The sequence below is a fragment of the Falco biarmicus genome, chromosome 7 (assembly GCF_023638135.1).
Source record: "Falco biarmicus isolate bFalBia1 chromosome 7, bFalBia1.pri, whole genome shotgun sequence".
In the NCBI taxonomy this organism is placed as follows: Eukaryota; Metazoa; Chordata; class Aves; order Falconiformes; family Falconidae; genus Falco; species Falco biarmicus.
In genome coordinates this window covers 29,189,624-29,209,937 of record NC_079294.1, presented here as the reverse complement: position 1 = coordinate 29,209,937, position 20,314 = coordinate 29,189,624, and the positions used below count along the sequence as shown (strand labels likewise).

General features: G+C 44.9%; 1 protein-coding gene across 1 annotated transcript; it reads left to right on the top strand.

The window, feature by feature from the left end:
- The first annotated feature begins 8,189 nt into the window (after nucleotides 1–8,189).
- LOC130152720 (transmembrane protein 178B-like) lies at nucleotides 8,190–20,294 on the top strand. Its single transcript, XM_056346738.1, has 4 exons — nucleotides 8,190–8,611; nucleotides 15,325–15,438; nucleotides 16,694–16,831; nucleotides 18,636–20,294. Exons 1-4 carry the CDS (start codon nucleotides 8,233–8,235, stop codon nucleotides 18,878–18,880), a joined length of 876 nt encoding a protein of 291 aa, XP_056202713.1. The 5' UTR covers nucleotides 8,190–8,232; the 3' UTR covers nucleotides 18,881–20,294.
- The last annotated feature ends 20 nt before the right edge of the window (nucleotides 20,295–20,314 follow it).

Sequence of the window (20,314 nt, the reverse complement as noted above, 5' to 3'; positions counted from 1 at the left end):
CATTAGCAAATTTTTAGGTGGGATAAAATATCTGAGAAGGAAGGTCGCACACGGACCAAAGCAATTATGATCAAAACAAGATGGAGGTAAACGCAAGGCTCCCTTTAAGACTGTTGTCTTTAGATTTGCAGACATATATATATATTGTCTATATTTCTAATATATATATATATATTAGATATATAGATATATTTTTCTTGTTGCTTTGGAAATGACTGGGAAAAAAATGGTTCTTTTAGTACAAGTCAAGACTGTAGCAAAAATCTTTGATTTACAAAGTACACATGATGATGAGGGTAGTTCAGCCATGTCAGTTCTGCTGCTTTGTGTGTAAGAAAAATTGTTACATTTGCTGAAAGTACAGGTAGACTGTCTTTTTTTTTTTTTTTTATGCTACCGACAATTTTCTTTTCATTTGAAGATTTCACTCCAATGTCTTTTGGATCTCAGTAGGTTTTGAGGATTACATTACTGGTAACTAGCTTGAGTTTTCTGTGTCGTGGCTGCTGCAGTGTTACTGATCTGAAAACTGGTTTCTCCAAAATAATGAAACATATAGCTCTATTGGTTTAGTTTTGGCAGTTCCCATGGCAGCCTCTCCAGCTCTAAAGATGCTATGGGTTGTCAGACTGATGTGTATCCAATGTTTGCAACAGCTGGATTTACTCCTACCACTATGTGTGAATCAGAACTACTAACAAAAGGAAGTTGACTGCCTTTTATTACTAACCCCTGATTAATGAATAATGAATGTCATGGTAGAGGGTAAAGTAGGCCAAAAATAGATGTTTAATTATATCATTCCTAAAGCCAAACCTCAAATATTATTCATCTTGGAAAACTTTGTGACAAACAGCCACAATCTTAGAGAATTTTCACGCGCAAAGCACCTGTTCACTGTGTCTCAAAACTTGTTGAGTTGTGTTCATTGCATAAACAAAGAAAAAATCCCACTTGTTTAAATATCCATCCCAAATCAGAGTGAAACACAACCAGGCAAGTCCTATCTGGCATGAAGATGCCACACCTCTGAAGCAGAAAAAAACATTGAAGGGTCAAATACTAAATATCACCTTACTTGTTTTAGAGTTTGTCACAGCTTAAGTAAGTACTGATTTCAGCGCTTCAGGGAATTTCCTACAAGAAATGGGGAAACAATAGGATCCCAGATTTTCTGTAGTTTGCCTTCAGTGTATGTCTTTATACCCAATTATGAGAGAAACAAAATGCACTACAATGTTGAAAAGCATGGAAGATAATGCAAAAAAGTTTGCTTTGTAATTAAAATTATAATAGATCTTTAATGAACATATCTGTGTTTCGTTCAGTTTTGGCCACTTCTTCTCGAGACAGTGGAATGAAGATTGAAAAGACAAAGAGAATTATGGGAGTAAGAAAAAGGCTGTTGACATACAAGGATAAGTTGACAGGTATAGATTTCTGTAATTACACAAAATGGAAAATTAAAAAGCCTTTGTGATTTATTCTTTTTGGACTGTTACTAAATCAAGAATGAGATATCTATTATAATTAAAGGATGCTGCTATATTGCCAGAAAGTATTATGAAATGCTGATTTTTAACCCAAAGAGCCAACATGTATAATTTATAGACGTTTGTGGTAATTGAGAGGAAGGGTGGTTTTACGCAAAGATTTTGTATAGAATAAACTGCTGGAATAAGATGTACATTTTTACCAAGCAAAACGATAGTAACAGGTATGTGTATGTCTTGATTCTTATATTATTTCTTTAACAACAATATTTTTCAGTATACCAGCCTGAGTTCTTATGTCATAAATTTGCCCTCTTTTTTTATTAAGTGTTTGGGCTTTAAAAATTTCATTTTAATTTTTCACTGTATTCAGGATCCTCATGAAATTAGATGAGATGCTATACCATTCTATACACCTATTACCTCATCTGTAAATGGCCATAATAATATTTATCCTAAAAGGTTTCCGTGATTCACTTTTGCTAGTAGAGTGTTTTCAGATGCACAGCTGGAAGATGCTGAAGAAAATAGAATTAGCTGTATTATGTTTCTCCTTGAAATATCAAGTACAACATTGGCAAAGGCAAGTTATTAATCTATCTAGCAAGGCCCTGTAATAGCAAACTTCCATGCCTGTTTATATATTTAGTGGCATGTAATGTTAGTAGAGTCAAATTTCTGTCAACATTTTTATAACCACAGTTACTCTTAGTTCCAACTTGGCATTCAGAAAACTTGCACCACAGACATACTCTTTTGCACTACCTCTGAACTCTACAATGGAGTCCATTTTTACCGCTGTCTGTGCAGACAGCTAGCTCGATGGTTACAGAACCTTCTCCTATTCCATCACCTCCTTTTACTCAAAATGCTTGCCAACGTAGTTCTGTGTTAAATTATTTTCTTTAATTCCATTAGTGTGGCTACAATACTGATGGATTTGGTGGTGCATGCTCAAAATGAGATCCACAAGATATTTAGGTGCCTAACTGCCACTGACTCAGAGTTGCTTGCCTAAGTACCTTTGGGAACATGTGCTATAGTCATTTATAACTATGGATCAGGACTAATTGGTTTGGATTCACGAATTCTTGAATAGTCAACAGGAGATGTTTTAAAGGGGCATCTTTTTCTCAAAGTGAACACACAGCACTGTCTGAAAACTGTTTATTTTCAAGTTTTTTTCATCTGGGGATAGAAATCACTTGTCACTTTTGAAAGTTTGGTTGACAGCTCCTGTAATAAAACAGTCACCAATTCCCAAGACTTTCAGTATTTCAAAGAAGTGTTCGAAATGAGGGCATGGTCTTTCACTTAGTAGACAGCCTTGTGAAACTATTTCTTTGTAATAATAAAAAAAGGAAGAAAACAAGAAAACCCCAGAGCGCTTATCTGAGTTGTAAATGCATTTTATAATACAACTAATTTTATTCTGCAAAAATCCACACGTCAGGGCTTTTGTTTTTTCTTCTTGTTTGGGTTTTTTTTTTTTTTTGTTTTGTTTTTTTTTTTTTTATGGAGCAAAAGATACAGTGAGCAGAAATGAACAACCACTCCACAGTGAATGAACAATGTTTCATTTGGTTCATTCTGATGGAGCTGCACCTCCCAAGCTGCTGTGTGAAAAAAAACCAGAGGCAATTCCTGTAGGTGATGAAGAGAAAGGACTTTTCCTACCACTCTAAGGGCTGCAGGCAGAACAGGGATAGCAAAGCAACAATAAACTAACAGCTTTAGCCAGAACTCCCTACCCATAAGAAGTTAATGGTGCTATGAGATAGAGGGGAAAGGACCCTTTCCAACTTGATCCCAGCTTTTCATTGACATCAGTTTTTTTTAAAGGTAGTATTAGCCTCAGCAGTCCTGCTCTTTGGTCTATTTCATGTTTGTTTCTGTTGAAATTGAGCCAAAAGCTTGAGGCATTTAAAGATAAGTCACTACAGTTAAATGGCTGAGCTTGGAGATCATTTGCCTCAGCCCTAATCACTCCAACAGCCAGCACAGCCTAACTGTGTACCTGGAAAATGGTCAGTGTTTCTTCTATTGCCATACTACGATCTGGAAGGAAAGCCATGTAGCTGTGGTGACTGAGCTCCCTCTCCTCATGACCATTAGCTGAACATGGCTCTGAGCCTGCTCTCGAGATCCAGCTTACCCACCATCTGCCCTGCACCATCTCAGAGCTCTCTTGAGGTGTAGACTCCTGGTCAGCAGCTGATAACCCCTAGCTTTTCCCTTGTTCAGTGTAGACTATTTAAGAACACTCTATAACCAAAATATATAGATGGTAGCCTATTTCTGGGCTTCCTACCTCACAGTAGGGTTAGTCCGTTGGAGATAAATGGATAAGAAATAATACTGACAGCTCTTAAAGGAAGGGGCACAGCGGCAAAGAATACTGGAGGGAGGGTAAAATGGGAAGGGTGAAACTGCTGGTGAAAAGATTTTTCAAAATGGATCTAGAAAAGCTGTATGCTAAATAAGGAGACAAAGGTATATGAAAGGGTGACAATAAGTATGCTTTTAAGAGGAGTTTTCTGTTGTGTGTGTGAAGCTTGGGATAATTTTTTTGGCAATTTGAAACCCATAAAAATAAATGACACTTTTAGTGCTTTCCTGCATCCTAGCTCATGGGGCTGACCAGGCCATCATTCCACAGAGGTGTTTCGTTGCCACAGAGATGTGCACAACTACTAGATCATCCCTTCTGCAGAGCTTATCCTCACTTTGCTTAAATATGTGTAAAACCAGGTCTGATTGAATTGGCAGAATCATTGGACACAAAACTGGTGCCACAATGTGAGTTGCACCAACTCGGTTCTGTCTTTCAACAGCCTTTGTAAATCAGTAGAGCTCTGCAGTCTGCACAGGGCCTTATCGAGAGGGCTGGTCCCTTGGGAGGGCGATTTGGGTCAGAGCAATGAGACAGGTATGCTGCCCACAGCAGAGGCATTTACTTTGCTAAGAGATTCCTAAACTGTTGACACAGTTCTGTTCTTATGACAGCTCCTGTCCTACTTTTCAGAGAGCGCTGGAGAGCTTGTGCTTGCAGTTCTCTCTGCCCAGGAACTTCTGCCTAAAAATTTTTCAGCTTTCCTTACCCCAGGCTTACATCAGTAACTAGTTTCACTGCAACAAGAAGGGAGGCTTAGTGCAATTTTTTTTATTCCTCTTTACAAAGTTGTCTTCCTTTGCCAACTACTCCCTCTATCATTTAATTGTCACAAAGTCTGAAGCTAGCATCTGCTTTCTGCTTTCCTGGGAGGAGGATTAGTCTGATTAGCCTGCAGGGACTGGGAGAGTATGCTCACCCTCTAGCTCTAGCTTTGGGGGTTCCCCCCATGCCTGGGGACCACAGCTAAGTGGACCCTGTAGTGGGGCTCTGGAGGAAGCAGGTTGGCACAGAAAGATGTGCCTGCTGTTTCCCAAGATGTCTTTCTCAAACTGAGGCTGGCATCTAAGCTGACACACTGCCAGGTGAGTGCCCATGAGTTGGCATTGTTGCATCAGCACGGCACCTTGCCAAGAATGAAAACCACAGTCAGGATTTTGTGCTCAGCATTCAGGAATGCAAAGTGGATGACACTGAAGAAAGAATTTCTGAGTAGTTTTTCTTGGCTGCTACAACAGGCCTGGACAGTCTGCTGTTCTTGGGAAGATACCCTGGCAGGAGGTAGTAGGGGACTTGGGGGAGGGAGGGGCTCATTAGTTTTCTGCTACATCAGCCCTGAGGCTGGGGATGGAAAGCCTTGGGAGGAAGTGGAGCCCCACTCCACCATATTTGTCACTTTTGGAAATGCAGAGAGAATCTTATTTTCTAGCTCTAATTTTTCAGCTGCTCTTATGCATTTTCCACCTTCATCTGTATTGTTCTGCTCTGCTGGAGACAATAGAGATGAAACAAATGGTTTCCCATGTGGGTTGGTTTGTTTTTTTTGTTGAAGCAACTACTTTTCTTTGAATTACAAATTCAAATTTCATTAGTTTGTCTACGGAAGTCTGGGCTCTGCCTTGCCCTCCTTTCTTCTCCTCAGGCTTTCACAATTGAAAGAAAAGGTTCTAATCCAGTTTTCTGTTCCTGCTGCTGTGGCACTGTGGGCCAGGAGCAGTGTGGGCTGATCATAGTTCTTGGCTGCTGGTCTAAAAAGCATCACCAAGTGAGTGGCTTCTTTTTGAGTGGAGAGCTTGCATGCTAACTGACTATCCAGAGAGCTTTGCAACTATACATTTTTGTGATCAGTTATTTTTTTAATGTAAAAAACTCAAGGTGTTTATCTGGTGTGACTTAACAGTAAGCTGGTTACCTGCCGTGTGGGACAAAGGCACACTCATCAAATGTATGTAGAAATTGCCCAGAAAGGACTAAAGGGATTTTCTCTACCCTTCAAAAACACAGGTTCCAGAGCATGTCTTATCCCACTCTTCATTTGAAAGATTTTCAGCCTATAAATACTGAATGGTAGCACATGGCTCTCAGTTCTTACTGGAAGCCTTCTTTAAGAAGAAGGAAAGCCATGACCCAAGAACTGGAAGAAGATGAAGGTGGGTAGGTGATCAAGAGCATGTGTTCTGGTTTCAGCTGGGGTGGAGTTAACTTTCTTCTTAGTAGCTGGTGCAGTGCTGTGTTTTGGCTCTGATGTGAGAACAATGTGGACAGGACACTGATGTTTTTAGTTGTTGTTAGGTAATGTTTGTACTAAGCCAAGGACTTTTCAGTTTCTTGGGCCTTGCCAGTGGAGAGGGCTGGAGGGGCACAGGAAACTGGGAGGGGACACAGCCAGGACAGGTGACCCAAGCTAGTCAAAGAGGTATTCCATACCATATGATGTCAGGCTGAGTATATAAACTGGGGGAAGAAGGAAGTGGGGGACTTCTAGCATTATGGTGTTTGTCTTCCTGAGTAACTGTTATGTGTGATGGAGCCCTGCTGTCCTGGGGATGGCCAAACACCTGCCTGCCGATGGAAAGTAGTGAACGAATTCCTTGTTTTGCTTTGCTTGCATGTGCAGCTATTGCTTTACCCATTAACCTGTTCTTATCTCAACCCTTGAGTTTTACATTCCTTTCCAATTCTCCTCCCCATCCCTCTGGGTGAGGGGGGAGCAAGCGACCAGCTGCATGGGGCTTTGTTGCCAGCTGGGGTTAAACCATGACAGCATGATTTCATGGTCTGAATACTCTGCCAGCAATTCACATTTTGGAACCTCTGCCCCTGGCATCGCCATGCTCCACTTTCTGGCTGTGCTGGTAACTCTGCCTCTAGGGCTATGCTGTGAGCCTCCCTCTCCCATCCACTTTTTGTTCTCCGAAGTAATCAAAATTAACATGGATTAATCAGCTACCTGGTTGACAGGCTCCACAAAGAGTGGCTCTGACACAAACGCAGTAGCACAGAGGGGAGAACAATTGGAAGGAGTCTTCTCGTACATGGGGACTTTCTAAAGTGATGGCCTTGCCAAAGCCCCTGTCTTCTGAAACTATAGTCTGAGAAACTGGTGTAGAGAGTAGGGTGGCATAATAGGATTGCAGATTTAGGAAATGTGAATATTCGGATCTTTCCAGGAAAGAGCTGTCATAATTGAAGGATTTTTCCATGTTACCTAGAGCAGTGATTGTATTTGAAAATTTTCATTCTCGTGGATGATGTGGAAGACCTGATTTAGTTGGTATATGTAAAAAAATTCTTTTGACAGCAGCCCTTTCAATTTGTCTGCCTTGAAGGCATGAATGTGCAGCTGCATGGATGGTGATCCCATCTGTCTGGTGCAAACCGCTGAAGAGGATGAGGCTGAAATGTGGTTAAAACAAGCTTTGTCTGTGGTTGCTGCATGTTTCCACCAGGCATAAGTGCTCTGGGAAGAGAGGTGGTGCCCTGTTCTGGGCAGGGTCCCTGGCAGAAGTGCTGCGGAAGGTGTTCAAGTTGTGCTCTGTGTGGCCGAGAGAGCAGGCAGGGCGTGCAACTCCATCTCCTACAGCTGAGCAGTTGCTCCTGGGAAATAATTCAAAGTGCTTTCAACAAACAAAACTAAGGATTTTAAACCTGGACATTACTATTTGTAATTTAAACTTTACCATATCACCAGATCGTTTTGTCCGGAGAGCAGAACTGAGCAGATGATGCCCTAGCAACTGGCTTTTGGGGGCTGATGGTCCAGCAGCTGCAGGAACAAGTCCCATAGAACAAGCTGGATCAGAAGTTATTTCTTGCCCTTGGAAACGCTGCATTTAACTAATGGCTTGGATCTAGCCTGCGTCCCGTGGCATAAAGTAGATTGACAATGTTCAGCTTGTCTTCCATTAACTGGTAACGGCGGGTTGAGGAGAGACCGTAACCCCGACGCCAGCACACGCCGCTGCGGCGCGGTTGGTGCTCGGCCCCGCGCTGCCCCGCAGCTGCCGCCCCCGCCAAGGCCGCTCCGCCGCGCGCGGCCGGGCCGTTGCTGGCCGTTGGCGCGGCCGTTGCCCCGCGCGCGGGCCAGGAGGGGCCTCGTGCCGCGGAGCGGGAGCCCCTCGCCGGGCGCTCTGGCGGCAGGAGGCGGCGGGCGGCCCCAGAACCCCCTGGAGGCCGCGTCCGGAGCGGCCCGGAGGCTGCACCGCTGCAGGACTGACCTCGCCGCGGGCCGGCACCGGGAGCGGGGGCCGCTGGCCCCGGTTCCCTTCCGGGGGCGGTGCCGCGGGCGGAGGCCCCCAGCCGGGCTGCAGGGGAAGCGCCCGCCCCTGCCGCCCCCGGCGCGGTAAGATGGCGGCCGCGGCTCAGGCGCTGAGCGGCTCCGGCCTGCTGCTGGCCGCCGCCGCCCTCGCCCTGCTGGCCGTGGCCATCGGCACCGACTCCTGGTACGAGACGGATGCGCGGCGGCACCGTGAGCGCTGCCGCGGCTTCGGCCACAAGCGCAGCGACCCGCCCGGTTCCATGTCGGCGCCCAGCTCGCACCTGCCGCTCCGCGCCCGGCCCCCGCGGGCCCTGCTGCCCGGGCGACCCCCGGCCCCCGCCCCGGCCGCCGCCGCCGCCGCTCTGGACTCGCACTGCGGCCGCCGCTTCAACTCCACCGTCTCGGGGCTCTGGAGGCGCTGCCACCGCGCGGGCTACGAGCCGGACAGCGAGGAGCTCATCCGGAAAGGTGCGGCAACGGGCGGGTGGCCCCGGCCCCGGCCCGGCGGGGAGGCGGCCGCCTGCCGCCGCTGTCCGTGGTGCTGAGCGCGGCTGCCGGGGCCCCGGGGCCGCGGGTGGGGCTGCGGGTGCGGCGGCTGCGGCGCGAAGGGGCTGGCGGCGGGCGCGGCCCCGCACAGCCCCCGTGGCCCCGGGTGCCTCTGCCGGGCGGGAGGCGGCGAGCGCGGCCCTGACCCGATCCCGGTCTCGCGTGCGTCTCCCTGCCGGCTTAAAATGGTGCAGTGCTGGGTGGGACCGCGTCCTCGGAGAGCCCCTCTGCGGCCCGGCGCGGGGCCTGGCCCGCCAGCAAGGTGTCGGTGGGCATTGCCCGAACCCTGACACCCTCTTGGTATTGAGCGCTGAGAAACATACGGTGTCGTTTATGGCTCTGTGGTGTTTGTGGCAAGGGGAAAGGGACCTGTTGTTCCTGTGCTAGCATGGGGGGTTCTCGTTGCTGCAGTGCACTGCCCAGCCTTCATGGTGGCAGCTGTCACTCAGGGCTCTAGGGGTTACGGGAGCCAAAGCTGTGGGTCTTCTGCTGTTGTGGTACGTGGTACAAAACCAAGCAGTTCACCAAGTATGAACAAAATTCCTGGACTGGTTGGTATAATGTGGGCTGGTCCGTTAAGTCATAATAAATGACATATAAACCAAGCTTAGGGTAAGAAATGCCATGTATGGTTAATGATAAACAACAGGACTTACTGTTCCAGCAGGTACATATTAGCACAGGGAGAGTAGGAGTTGGGAGAAGTGCTTCCATTGAGGCACAAAATGGAAATGCTATCTTAAGAAAGTGGGAGCAGTTCTTCAGCGTGGCTTCCAACTGTGATGCCAGTCCTGCACAGCAGAGGATGGATAGACTGGCACTGTGAAGCTTAGCTCGTCTTTGTCCATTCTTTCCGATGCACAGCAGTGATTCTTAGAAACTCTAGTGCTGTGTAATTAGCTTGTTTCTCTATTTAATCTCCTAGGATCCATTTTATGTGTTTTTATTTCCACATTGATCTCATTTCACTAAAAGGCAGCTCATTAATTTCTTTCTATTAATTGTGCCTGTTATCTAAACTATTTTTTTTTTTCCTTCACATCAAGCCAAGTGCTTTCAGCTCCCATTGAGATTAGCAAAAGTTGGGGGAAAGGAAGAACACTAGCTTGATCCTCAACACGTCTGTTTCTGAGGTATTTTCCCAACACTACAATGGTCAGAGAGGCTAGAGTCTGCATCCTGCATGCACAAGGGCGTTACAGGGTGGTGAATGGTATTCCTAAGGGTCTGGCGTGTAAAGCTGGAGGGACTCTAAATCCAAAAGGTTTTCCTTCTACTTCCTTTTTTCCTTCAGCTGTTCTAATAAAAGACCTTGCCTTTCCTACAAGCCTTGCTTCTCTCCTATTCTTTGCCTATTAGGTCTGCAGTTGCTTCTGTAAAGATTTATGTGTCATCTTACAGGGGGAAATTATTAATAATAGTTCTTGTAGAGTCAGATCTTTAAATAGATATGACTCTCTTCTTATCCCTTCCCCTGACCTGCTTTACTAGCAGCCTTTCCTTGTTCCCGCTGTGTCTATCTTTTCTCTGACAACTGTGATTAAGCAGCCTTTTCCAGCCAACGGTCAGGTGTGGCTGTGGCTGAGCTGTTCTCTCAAGCATGATACTGGATCTGGGGCTTCCAAAAAGAAAAAAATGGGTGGGTTTTTTTCCTAGTGTGGGTTGAAGATCACTACTGTGCACCTCTGAAGGTCCTGCTTTCTCCTCGTTTTGCAGTAACTTTTCAGCTAGCTCTTTGTGTGATGCCACCTTATACTCCTGATAATCTTTAAGCTAGAGGTTTTCATAGGCTTTTAGCAACAGGTGAGTACATTTTTGTGTGTGTGTGTGTTTTAGCTGATGATGCCTATACATGCCTACATTTATATATCTAAAATATATATATTTTTAAAATATAAAATGTATTCACTTCATATATTTGAAAGGAAAAAGAGTAAAAAAATGTAGTGCAAAACTGAGAAGTGGGAAATGTTAAAATGTAAGAGAGGAATGATGTGTGGGATTTTTCTTAAAATGCAAACTCCCTATTTTGGACCTGTGAAAAAATAGATGGTTTCATTTTAAAAATACATTTAGGAAGGCCAAAGAAGAAGTAATATACAAAGGAAATGGGGAAAATGGAGATTAGCAGTCAGTAAAATATAACGGCCAAAAACCTGAAACACTTGGTGGGGAAACTAAAAGGATCTATGTGTGTGTAGGGAGGGACTCTCTGAGTGTAAGAACTTGAGCACTGTACATAATCTTGTAGAGCCTGTGCTACATGGAGTACACGCTGGGTAACTGGTGCTTCCACAAAAACCTTTTCCGTGGAGAACTTACATAGTGGAGTCCTGCAGGGAATTATTATATGCTGTTTAGTTGTCTTCGCTGTTAATAGGAAAAAAGCGTTGCTTACAAAGTGGTGACAGTAGAAAATGTTTAATTAGGAAAGAACCGTTGTAATAGGTTGCTTTGGATAACTTGATGGGTTCATTTGAACAACATGCTTTTTAACACCAGTAAATTGAAAGAATTAAGAAAAGGTTCATCACTGCTCATAAACTAGGGATTTTACTGCTTTTCAAGCTTTCTTTGAGAGAAATCTGGGGTGGGACTGGTATGTCTTCCGTCTATCGGGCAGAAATGAATTCATAGTACCATGATGTAGCTGAGAAAGAGAGAAGAATGACTGGATGATTAAGCAGAGGAACACAACAGTTTGTGGCAGTAACGAGGCCCTTGAGAGAAAACTGCTCAGGCCTGGTGCCTGTACTTCCCATCCTTTCCAACTAATGATTAATTGGAAGAGTTATAGGAATGACTCTGGTCTGTAGAGCATCTGTTATAGCGGCATATTTCATAAACTCAACCTGTTTGGTCATGGCCAGTGGTAAGTAAGATCTGTCAGGAAATACGATCTTTAAAGGAAGGTTGATTTATCAGACCTAGTGGCCTTTGGGTGGCAGTGTGGACAGAGTGATACCATAGCTGTGATGCACTCCATAATCCTGGGCAGAAATGGCAGGGAGCTTGAGTGACCACTTGGTCCTGGGGCACGAGGAGGGCCAGACCTCATGTGGTAGCTCAGTGTTAACTGCCCATGGCTGCTCCCTGGCCTTGCTCACGGTGAGGAGAGGGGCTCTCCAGCTCTTGTGAGAGCCAAAGTGCTCTAAGATATGATCGGGCCAGGCAGCAGCACTGCAAAGGAGAGCCCCCTCCATTTCCTCCGTCTAATGCTGGCACACAGGCAGTACAGAGAAGAAAACCCACATATTTCAAAGTCAGAGAGAGATGAAAACTAAACTGAGAGAAAGCCAGGGTGTGCTGAGCCCAGGATTACAAACTGAATGTGTCACAGCAGACCTGGGTCTGGGTTTCCAGGTGTCTTGGCAGCTTGGGGACAAGGGGCATGTGCTCTGTCCAGGTATCTGGAGGTCCAGAAATTCTTTCTAGCCAACATCCTCTGATCTTTCCCAGCCTTTGTGTTGAGTCAGGAGAAAGGACTCATCCAGGGACACTCAGGTGTAGTGCCCTAAGGGTTGTGAGAGGGTATGGGAAGGGGACCTGTCTGCACTTGCAATCCTGAGGGGAAAAGAAAAAAAACCCCAACACATCGAAGACAAGGTGTGAGAAGCAGTGTTGGTGGGAGAGCACAGGCATGTAGCTCGACCGTGAAAGTGTCAGTGTGACACTGCTGGATGTAGTTCATTGCTGCTTATGTTTGTTTTTTTAATCAAGAAAATCGCACATGCAGTGCAACTTTCATAGTGGTCTTTTCATGTCCCTAAGAAATACTAGGATCAGCCTGGCTATGTGTAACCTTTTTCTTGTACACATGCTTTATGACACGATGACATGAGCTAATGACATAAGCACCTGCCCTCTTCTGTCCTATTCTCAACTTACTCATGTGCCAAAAAAGAAAACACTTACTTGTTGTTCACCACATGACTTGATCCTATTCAAGCCCTTGCGTGAAGACAAGATTTTAATTTTGGCAGGCTTTCTTATGGTGCTGGTCTAAGCATGTTATAAACAAAAAATCACTTTGCCAGCAGGTTTCTGAAATGGAGGGCAGGATGCTGTCCCTATTTTATAGCCTGCGATTTAAGGTATGCAGGGGCTTAGGACAAAGGACTTACTGGAGTACCTTAGAAATACCTTTGACTACATGATAACTTTGAGACTGAAAACCTGATTTTGATTTTTTTATTTTCTTTTTTCTTGATTACTTAGAGAACAAGATGTTATATCGCTGTAAATGTAGCCCTGTGGAGTGGCTATACTTGAGTGCGTAGTGCAAAATAGACTTGGAGATTCAGTCAGAAAATGGGAAGCAAGAACTAGTGACTGCAGATGCAAAATTTGGCTGCTGAGGATCACCTGGGTGCATGTTATAATTTTCTGGGAGAAAGTGGGTAGGTATTCATCTGAGAGAGCATCCTCACTGATTCCTCAATCCCCTAACTCTCTTGCCTACCTGTTTCAGCTTTTCTAGCAGACCTACAGAGAGAGGCCTCCCTTGCTTTGCCTGTGGTAGCTCGCACCGGAACAGGTCCAGCCTGTGTTCTCAGAGAACTGGGAATCTTACTGGAAAAATCACTTGTGCTGGTGTGACCAAAGACTATCACCAAGCCCGTGCATTAGAGTTCAGCACTGAGCATAAACCCTAAAATTCGCTAACTTCCAAGCAATTTCTTCATTTTGCAAACTTGCTGTTTTAATATAATTTTATATGCTATCAACATAAAATTAGTACTTTGAATTCTGGGGAAGAAAGGATTAGAAGTAAAATTTTTAAACTGATATTTGAAAACTTCTGAATAACCAGAGTTGTATAAGAAGGTGGAGATGTTTTACTTGTAGTCTACATGTGGACTCTTAAAATAATGCAGAGCAAAGATTTTCTCAGTGACATTTTAGCTGAGGATTCTGTAGCTTTGATCATAAGGGATATAAGTCTCTAGTCTTTGATTTTTTTCCTTTAATGAAAGAGCTATAAAAGTAGTAATCCTTGCTCTTATATGAAATACTGCTTCATATATAGTATTTTTATAATTAGTGTATAGGTGCATAGGTACAGGTGCATAGACATATGCTACCTATATAGGTAGGTGCATAGACCTTACTTTTAATTAATCCAGTGCATTGTAATCTAAAATCTGATGTTCTTAGTTTGTACCATAGATGTATTTCTCAACAACACATGTAAATCATGTCAATATTGAAATTTAATTCAGTCAACAGCTACAGGTAAAATTTAATTAGGTTCTGTGCTATGCTGTATATGGCCTAAGATCCTAATTCAGATGTTTACAGCGGTTTTGCAGATGAAGTGGCATCCTCTGTTACTGGGTTATCTGGCTGGTCCATTTACTTGGGTAGCACTACAGACCTTGTAGTAGTAGGGGCCCACTTGAAATGCTTTGCTGCTCAGTGGCTTTTGGAACTCTAGCTTTGAGTTTTCCCCTTTTGGGGCGTGTTCTTTGCACATCTGGCTTGTTCCACTCAGTAATGAATGTTACTGTTTTGTTAATGTGGGGAAATTCAGATCCCCCTTCCCTCCCTGGCCTGATGGCTGGAATTGGCCAGGCCTCTTGATCTTGGGAAGTGGGGTCTTCCTCTTTGCAGGTCCTTGCAGGAATCAGGTCGGTACAGTCCCAGTCAACGTTGTTAGAGGACAAAATCATGCTTTCTATTGCTGCGGGAGCATCACAAAGCCCATTTCTTCTCTGGGGTTTTCTAGTGTCTTTTGCAAAGCTGGTAACTGAGGCTGCAGCTCCCTGCTAGTGATTGTTCACCAGCTTAATTAGCTCAATGGCGAACTGATTGTTCATGAACAGTTCTTCTGCCCCAGCAATCAAATAGTGGTAAGGACCCTTAGCCACTGTTTAAGGGGAACTTCTTTAACTGTTTAGCTTTTTTACCTTTTTGGCCCTTTTCTTCCACCCTGCCATACACATTTATTTTCCATCTTTAAGGGCAAGGCACCTTCCTCCCCCTCCACCCCTAGTAACTTCTCTGTTACTGGTTGTTTTCTAAACTAAAAATCTTCTCAAGAGGAGTGTGCATGTAGGTTCATATTTGCACCTAGGGTACACTTTTCTTTAAGCTATAATGGAAACAAGCCTAGTTGGGTACTACTGTTCAGCGAAAGTAAAGCAAAGAGCCTATGACTGCTGGAGTGAATTCAGACTTGTCTCCCATGCAGTTCACTTCCCGGCATTCATTCAAAATTATCAGTGATTGAACTCTCCTCTTAGAGACAAAGCAGTTGTGTTGGTACTCAGCCACATTCTTCTCTCCTCAGCCATCCCAAAGAGATTGTACCACTCTAGGAAGCTTCTGGAGCTGCTTTTGGTGACTGTCATTACTGTTTACCTTCAGCTGTTCTTTCCTGCCTGCCTGGATCAACACCTTGCTTTCTCTTTGCGGGTGTTTCTTTGTAGCAAGGCTCCCTCCCCTCCTAATTCCCAAAGCCTTTGTAGTAAACAGAAATCTGTTGTTTGTTTGTTTGGTTTTTTTGGTTTATTTTACATGTGCTCTGTCACTGAACTAAGGCTTTCCCTGTGTGACCTTTGCTGGGTCAGCTAACTCAGCAAGTGCAAGGCACAGGGGTTTCATGCTGTTTCACACTGATGTCTCTTTTACAGGAGTTATTCAGCGCTGCACTGCTGTGAAGTACCACTACACCTCCAGCTCTCTGCCTCGCAACTTACCCATCAACATCACAAACACCATCCGGCAGGATGAGTGGCATGCACTGCGTAAGTAACCTGAAGCAGCATACAAGACTGGATTACTTCATGCCTTAATGCAATGCCAAGTGAAGGCTCTGAATCAGCTAGCTGTCGCTGGGCTCTAAGCATAAATAGAGGAAGGGCAAACAGCTGACCATGTAATTGGAAGGGGACATGAGACTGGAGGGGCTTAAGCAGTGAATCCAGGAATACGGGCATGTCTCTAGTGTGTTGCAAGGTGTAATCGTATTCTGGATCTGAGGACAGACAACTCCTAGCTGGCTTACAGCAAAGCTGCTCCATCATTGTGTAGTCTGTATAAATCTTGTTGCATTTTTCTGTGTGCACCCCAGTGACCTGATGCAGCTCCCTGGCAATGAGCTCTCTTTAGGGAACATCTCAGTTTGTCTCTGCAACCTCCTGTTACCAGCTCCTGGCCCACAAGCTGCCTTATGCCCAAGTCTTTCTCATACAGATGACTGACCTGTAGCCTGTCACTGAGAATGATTTGATCAGTTTTTTAGGCTCCTGCTTCTCTCTGTGTTTGTTTTCTGGTTCTATTGTCTCAGATAATTCTGCCTAGCCCCTGTCATGTGAGCCTCAGTGCTGAGGAATTCCAGCTGGAGACTGAACTAGGAAGAGACAAGAACAACACTTGTATTGTGGATGACAAATTGCTGTTCATATTGTTGGTACCCACGTTGGGTTTTTTTTAGTGCTTGTTACTGGATTTGTTTCCATCATACTCTATTGATTTGCTCTCTGCTTCTGTCCTCCTGCTATTCCTCTTTTCAGTTCACACTACCTGCCTTCCATGTGCTAGTCCTTTACTTCTCCTCAGTGTCCCCTCTCACTTCTTTTACTTGTATTTTCAGCAGACACTCATCCAACAAACTTCATCCCAAAGAAACACACCACATTACAAAAAAAAAAAAGAAAGCCCCCTCGCATTAGTAACATTCACTATTTGTTGCCATATTCATAGTGCACCCCTTCTGTCCCATGCTGGGGAGAATTTGGCCAGTATTCCTCTTCATCAAGACAGAAATACTTTCCAGTTGTACAGTGCCCAGCAGAAGGGAGTCAAGTAAGCGGGATTCCCTCAGTTTCAGTATAATGGGCAAACTGTCTACCTCAAAGAAGCTACAGGAGTTGTCCTTGGGTGAAGTATAAACTTCAGAACCAGCAAATCTGAATCTGTCTGGACTACCCCAGGCTGTCCTGTCTGGCTGCTGCCATCTTCACATCTTCTTTCTTGCTTTTCTCCTTTCTCTTTCCTCAGATCTGCGGAGGATGACAGCTGGCTTCATTGGCATGGCAGTCTCCATCATCCTGTTTGGGTGGATCATTGGTGTGTTGGGCTGCTGCAAACAGCAGGAGCTCATGCAGTATGTGGCTGGGCTGCTCTTCCTAATGGGAGGTGAGAGCCTTTCGCTTCTACTCCTGAAGTCACCACAGTCAGAATTGCTGGCTGGGAAAGTGCTCTTAAAAGTCAAGTCAGCCCACAGCAAACACATGAAGCAGTTCCTTAGCGCAGCAAACCATCAGCACAGCGCAGTTACTAGTTCCAGCACTGGGCAGGACCTGTGCTTGCATGGGTACCTGCATGTTTCTGAGTAGACCCAGCTGTATGTAAGCGAGCCTTCTGCTCTGGAGAGCTGGTGTGTAGCCATAAGGACCATGTGCACAGTGAGCAGTCCTCTTGCCTGCTCTGAGTGTGTGGAGCCTGCAGCTCCTGTCAGACAGCTCAGCTCAGTTTTCCCTAAGGAATCTTAACAAACAGACAAACAAAAATCAATATAAAATACCTTGCTGCTGCTCAAAGATGCCCACATCTTTGGGTAACAATGAAGTCCAAACCCAGCTAAGCCTGGACAGCACTGGCCCAGGGGTAAGGACATGAGCTCACTGCTTGCCAGGGGTGTTACATCTATTCTTCCTGGCTAGGAGCAGACTTCCTGCATGGCCAAAGGTTCTTCTGAACTTTGATTGTTCAGCTCAAAAATGGGCTCAAAAATTCAGCTTTGAAAGGGGCATAGTAGCAACAAATGCACCAAAATCATGAGCTACTGAGATGCTCCAAGGATGAGGACTCTCAAATTGCAAGCAGTAATAGAGAACTTTCAAGTATGAAAAATGAGGCTCTACTTAAAAGCCAGAGGCCCTGTCAGCCCTGGAGGCCCAATGTCAGCATCCGTAATGGCTGCAAGCAAGGAACTTGGTGGTGTACGGCATCTGTATCAAACAGCTAGGTATGGCACTGGTTTGGTGCCACTTTGTGAGGCAGGGATTTTCCCTTGCTGTAAGTAACCCTTCTCAAGGAGTTTTTTTGGAGAGCTACACAGAAAACCACCCTGCTGACATGGTGTGATGCTTGAAAGGCTGGAAGTTAGGCTTGTGCTGACCTTGATCATCTTACATGCTGCTTAACTGCAGTTTCCTTTGGAAATGGGTTAATTTATTTTATCACACAGCAATGAGAGAGGTAAGTACTGTAAGTGAAACAGGCAGACTGGGTCCCCTTTGAGTGCTTCTGCACTTACTGTGATGGGCATACTGTCAGCAGTAAGAGCTGTCACTAGTATTTAGAGACAGATCCAGAGCTGGGGAAAATGACCACCTTGACCTTGAGTCTAGTGTACTAGTGTATATTAGACAGAGTGCCTTCTGTTACAAGTTTCTTCAGCTTTTTTGCTGCTCTACATAGGTGCTTAGGGAATGTGTAGCAGGATGACAAAGACCTGGACACTTTCTGTAGGCCTAGGCTACACCTGGTGGGAGTCTGATGTTTCTCATAGAAACTAAACAGTGCTGTACGCAGCTGAAGCCCAGGGCTTCAGCTAGTTACAGGAGACTGCCCAAGTACTGTCTGGAACATGATGACCTTAGTCATTGAAAATAAATAAAGTCTCAGGAGAATCGAAGCATGATGAACTAAAAATGATGGAGTTTGAAATACCAAGAAGGAACTAAGGCAATATTGGTTATTTGTGAAGTGAGGTATCCTGTAATCCTACACAGCTTGCCTTTTTTTTTCTTTTTCTTTTCTCTCCCCTGCCTTGCAAGAAGAGTGACTGGTAGGACTAAAAAAAAAAAAAAAAAAAAAAAAATCTTGATTTTGAAAATTCCTGACTTTGAAAATACATAGGGAAAAACCCGAAGAAACCAGAGCATAATTAACCTGTCTGAGGGCAGTGTAGAACCCTCTTGCTTTTTTCCTGCAGGTACATGCTGTATCATCTCACTCTGCACATGCGTAGCTGGGATCAATTTTGAGTTATCTCGCTATCCTCGCTACGTCTATGGGCTGCCAGAGGACATCAGTCATGGTTATGGCTGGTCCATGTTCTGTGCCTGGGGAGGCCTGGGCCTCACCCTGCTGGCTGGGTTCCTCTGCACGTTGGCCCCATCACTCAACACTTCTCGGGCATCTGTACAAAAACCCAGACAAGAAAATGGGGCTGTGTGACCTCGGCGGGAGCAAGGAGAGACTCTGGAAAGCACAGCCTGGGCAGAGCTGTGGGTTAACACCAGGAAGAGGTGGTGTGTCAGCGTGTGGAGAGCAGTGCCATAGCTGTCAAAATACCAGCCCGTGGGATGCTGCTACAGCCTCCAGTCATGGACACAGACACTGCAAGTAACTCCAGGTTTGAATTATTGGCAATTTGCTCATTGATGATTTAAGGGGGACAGTTCTTTTGATTTGTTTTTCTTCTGTTTACAAGGGATTAAGTCCAAGGCTGTATCTTTTTTTGTGCTGTTTTTTGAACTGTACCTCCATGGTCCTGTTATTGTCCAGTTGTAAGGGATGTTTACGCACCAACTCTATTGCTGCAGGTCTGTGTAACTCAGACCCAAATTAGGGCAAGGAGCTATGTGAAGTTGGCTTGAACACTTTTGCAACAGGCGTGTCTAGTGTTGGCTCAGGCCATCATTTCCCAAAAGAACCTTGATCTAAGCTGAGGTTTAGGCCAAAGAATTAGCCCGTTCTTAGTATTAATTTATTTAAATCAGAAATCTGTGCTATTCCATGCTGTGGTATCAGCTACTTACTCACCATGAAAGCCGTTTCCAAAAGGAGCCAGCTGTAACTGAGCAGCAAGACTCTAAAAAACTCTCTTACTGGCTTTAGGAAAGGAGGGGAAAGTTTTCCTCAGCTTCTTACACAGGTAAGGTTACTCATTTGGCTAACTAACATACCCTTGTTTTAATGGGGAGATGTATGCAACATGCAGCTTGTAACTATTCCACTAGAGGCCAGGGTGTATTTCTGAAAGTAAGTCATAGTTTGAGCTGCTGGGATCAACTTTCACCCCCCCAACACTGTGTGGGTGCAACTCCTGTTCTGTGAAAGGAGATGAGTAATTCTTCCCAAGCTCAAATAGCAGTACTGCTAAAATAGCAGATGTACAGCCCCCTCGAATATTAACGTCCAAAGGAACCGCAATGTATTTTCCTCAGGAACGCGTGGCTTCTGCTCACTTCGCCCCTTTCTAACGTCAAATGCCCCCCGAGCATGGCGTGTCGAGAACACATGTGCTCCGCTGGAACAAGCTCCCTCTCCAAAATGAGCAGTAAGGACCAGTGCAAGTACTAGGGCTAACTCAGGAACATCAGCCAAAGTACTCTGGGGTGCATTTTTCTTTCTTTTTTTTTTTTTTTCTTCCCTCACATCCCTACCCCTCTCCGAAGTGTCCAAAAACTGCACAGGTAAAGATGAGATGGCCAGCATTTGGAGATGTTTACATTGTATTTAAAATACAATACAGTGGCATGTAAGATACTTAATGCTAAAGTCAGTGTATTTATGGAAAGTGTAATTTTTAAATGGAAGTTGTAATTCTCAACTGGCATTAAAAGTATTGAAAGACTTGCTCAGTAGATGAAACCTGGAATTCTTTCT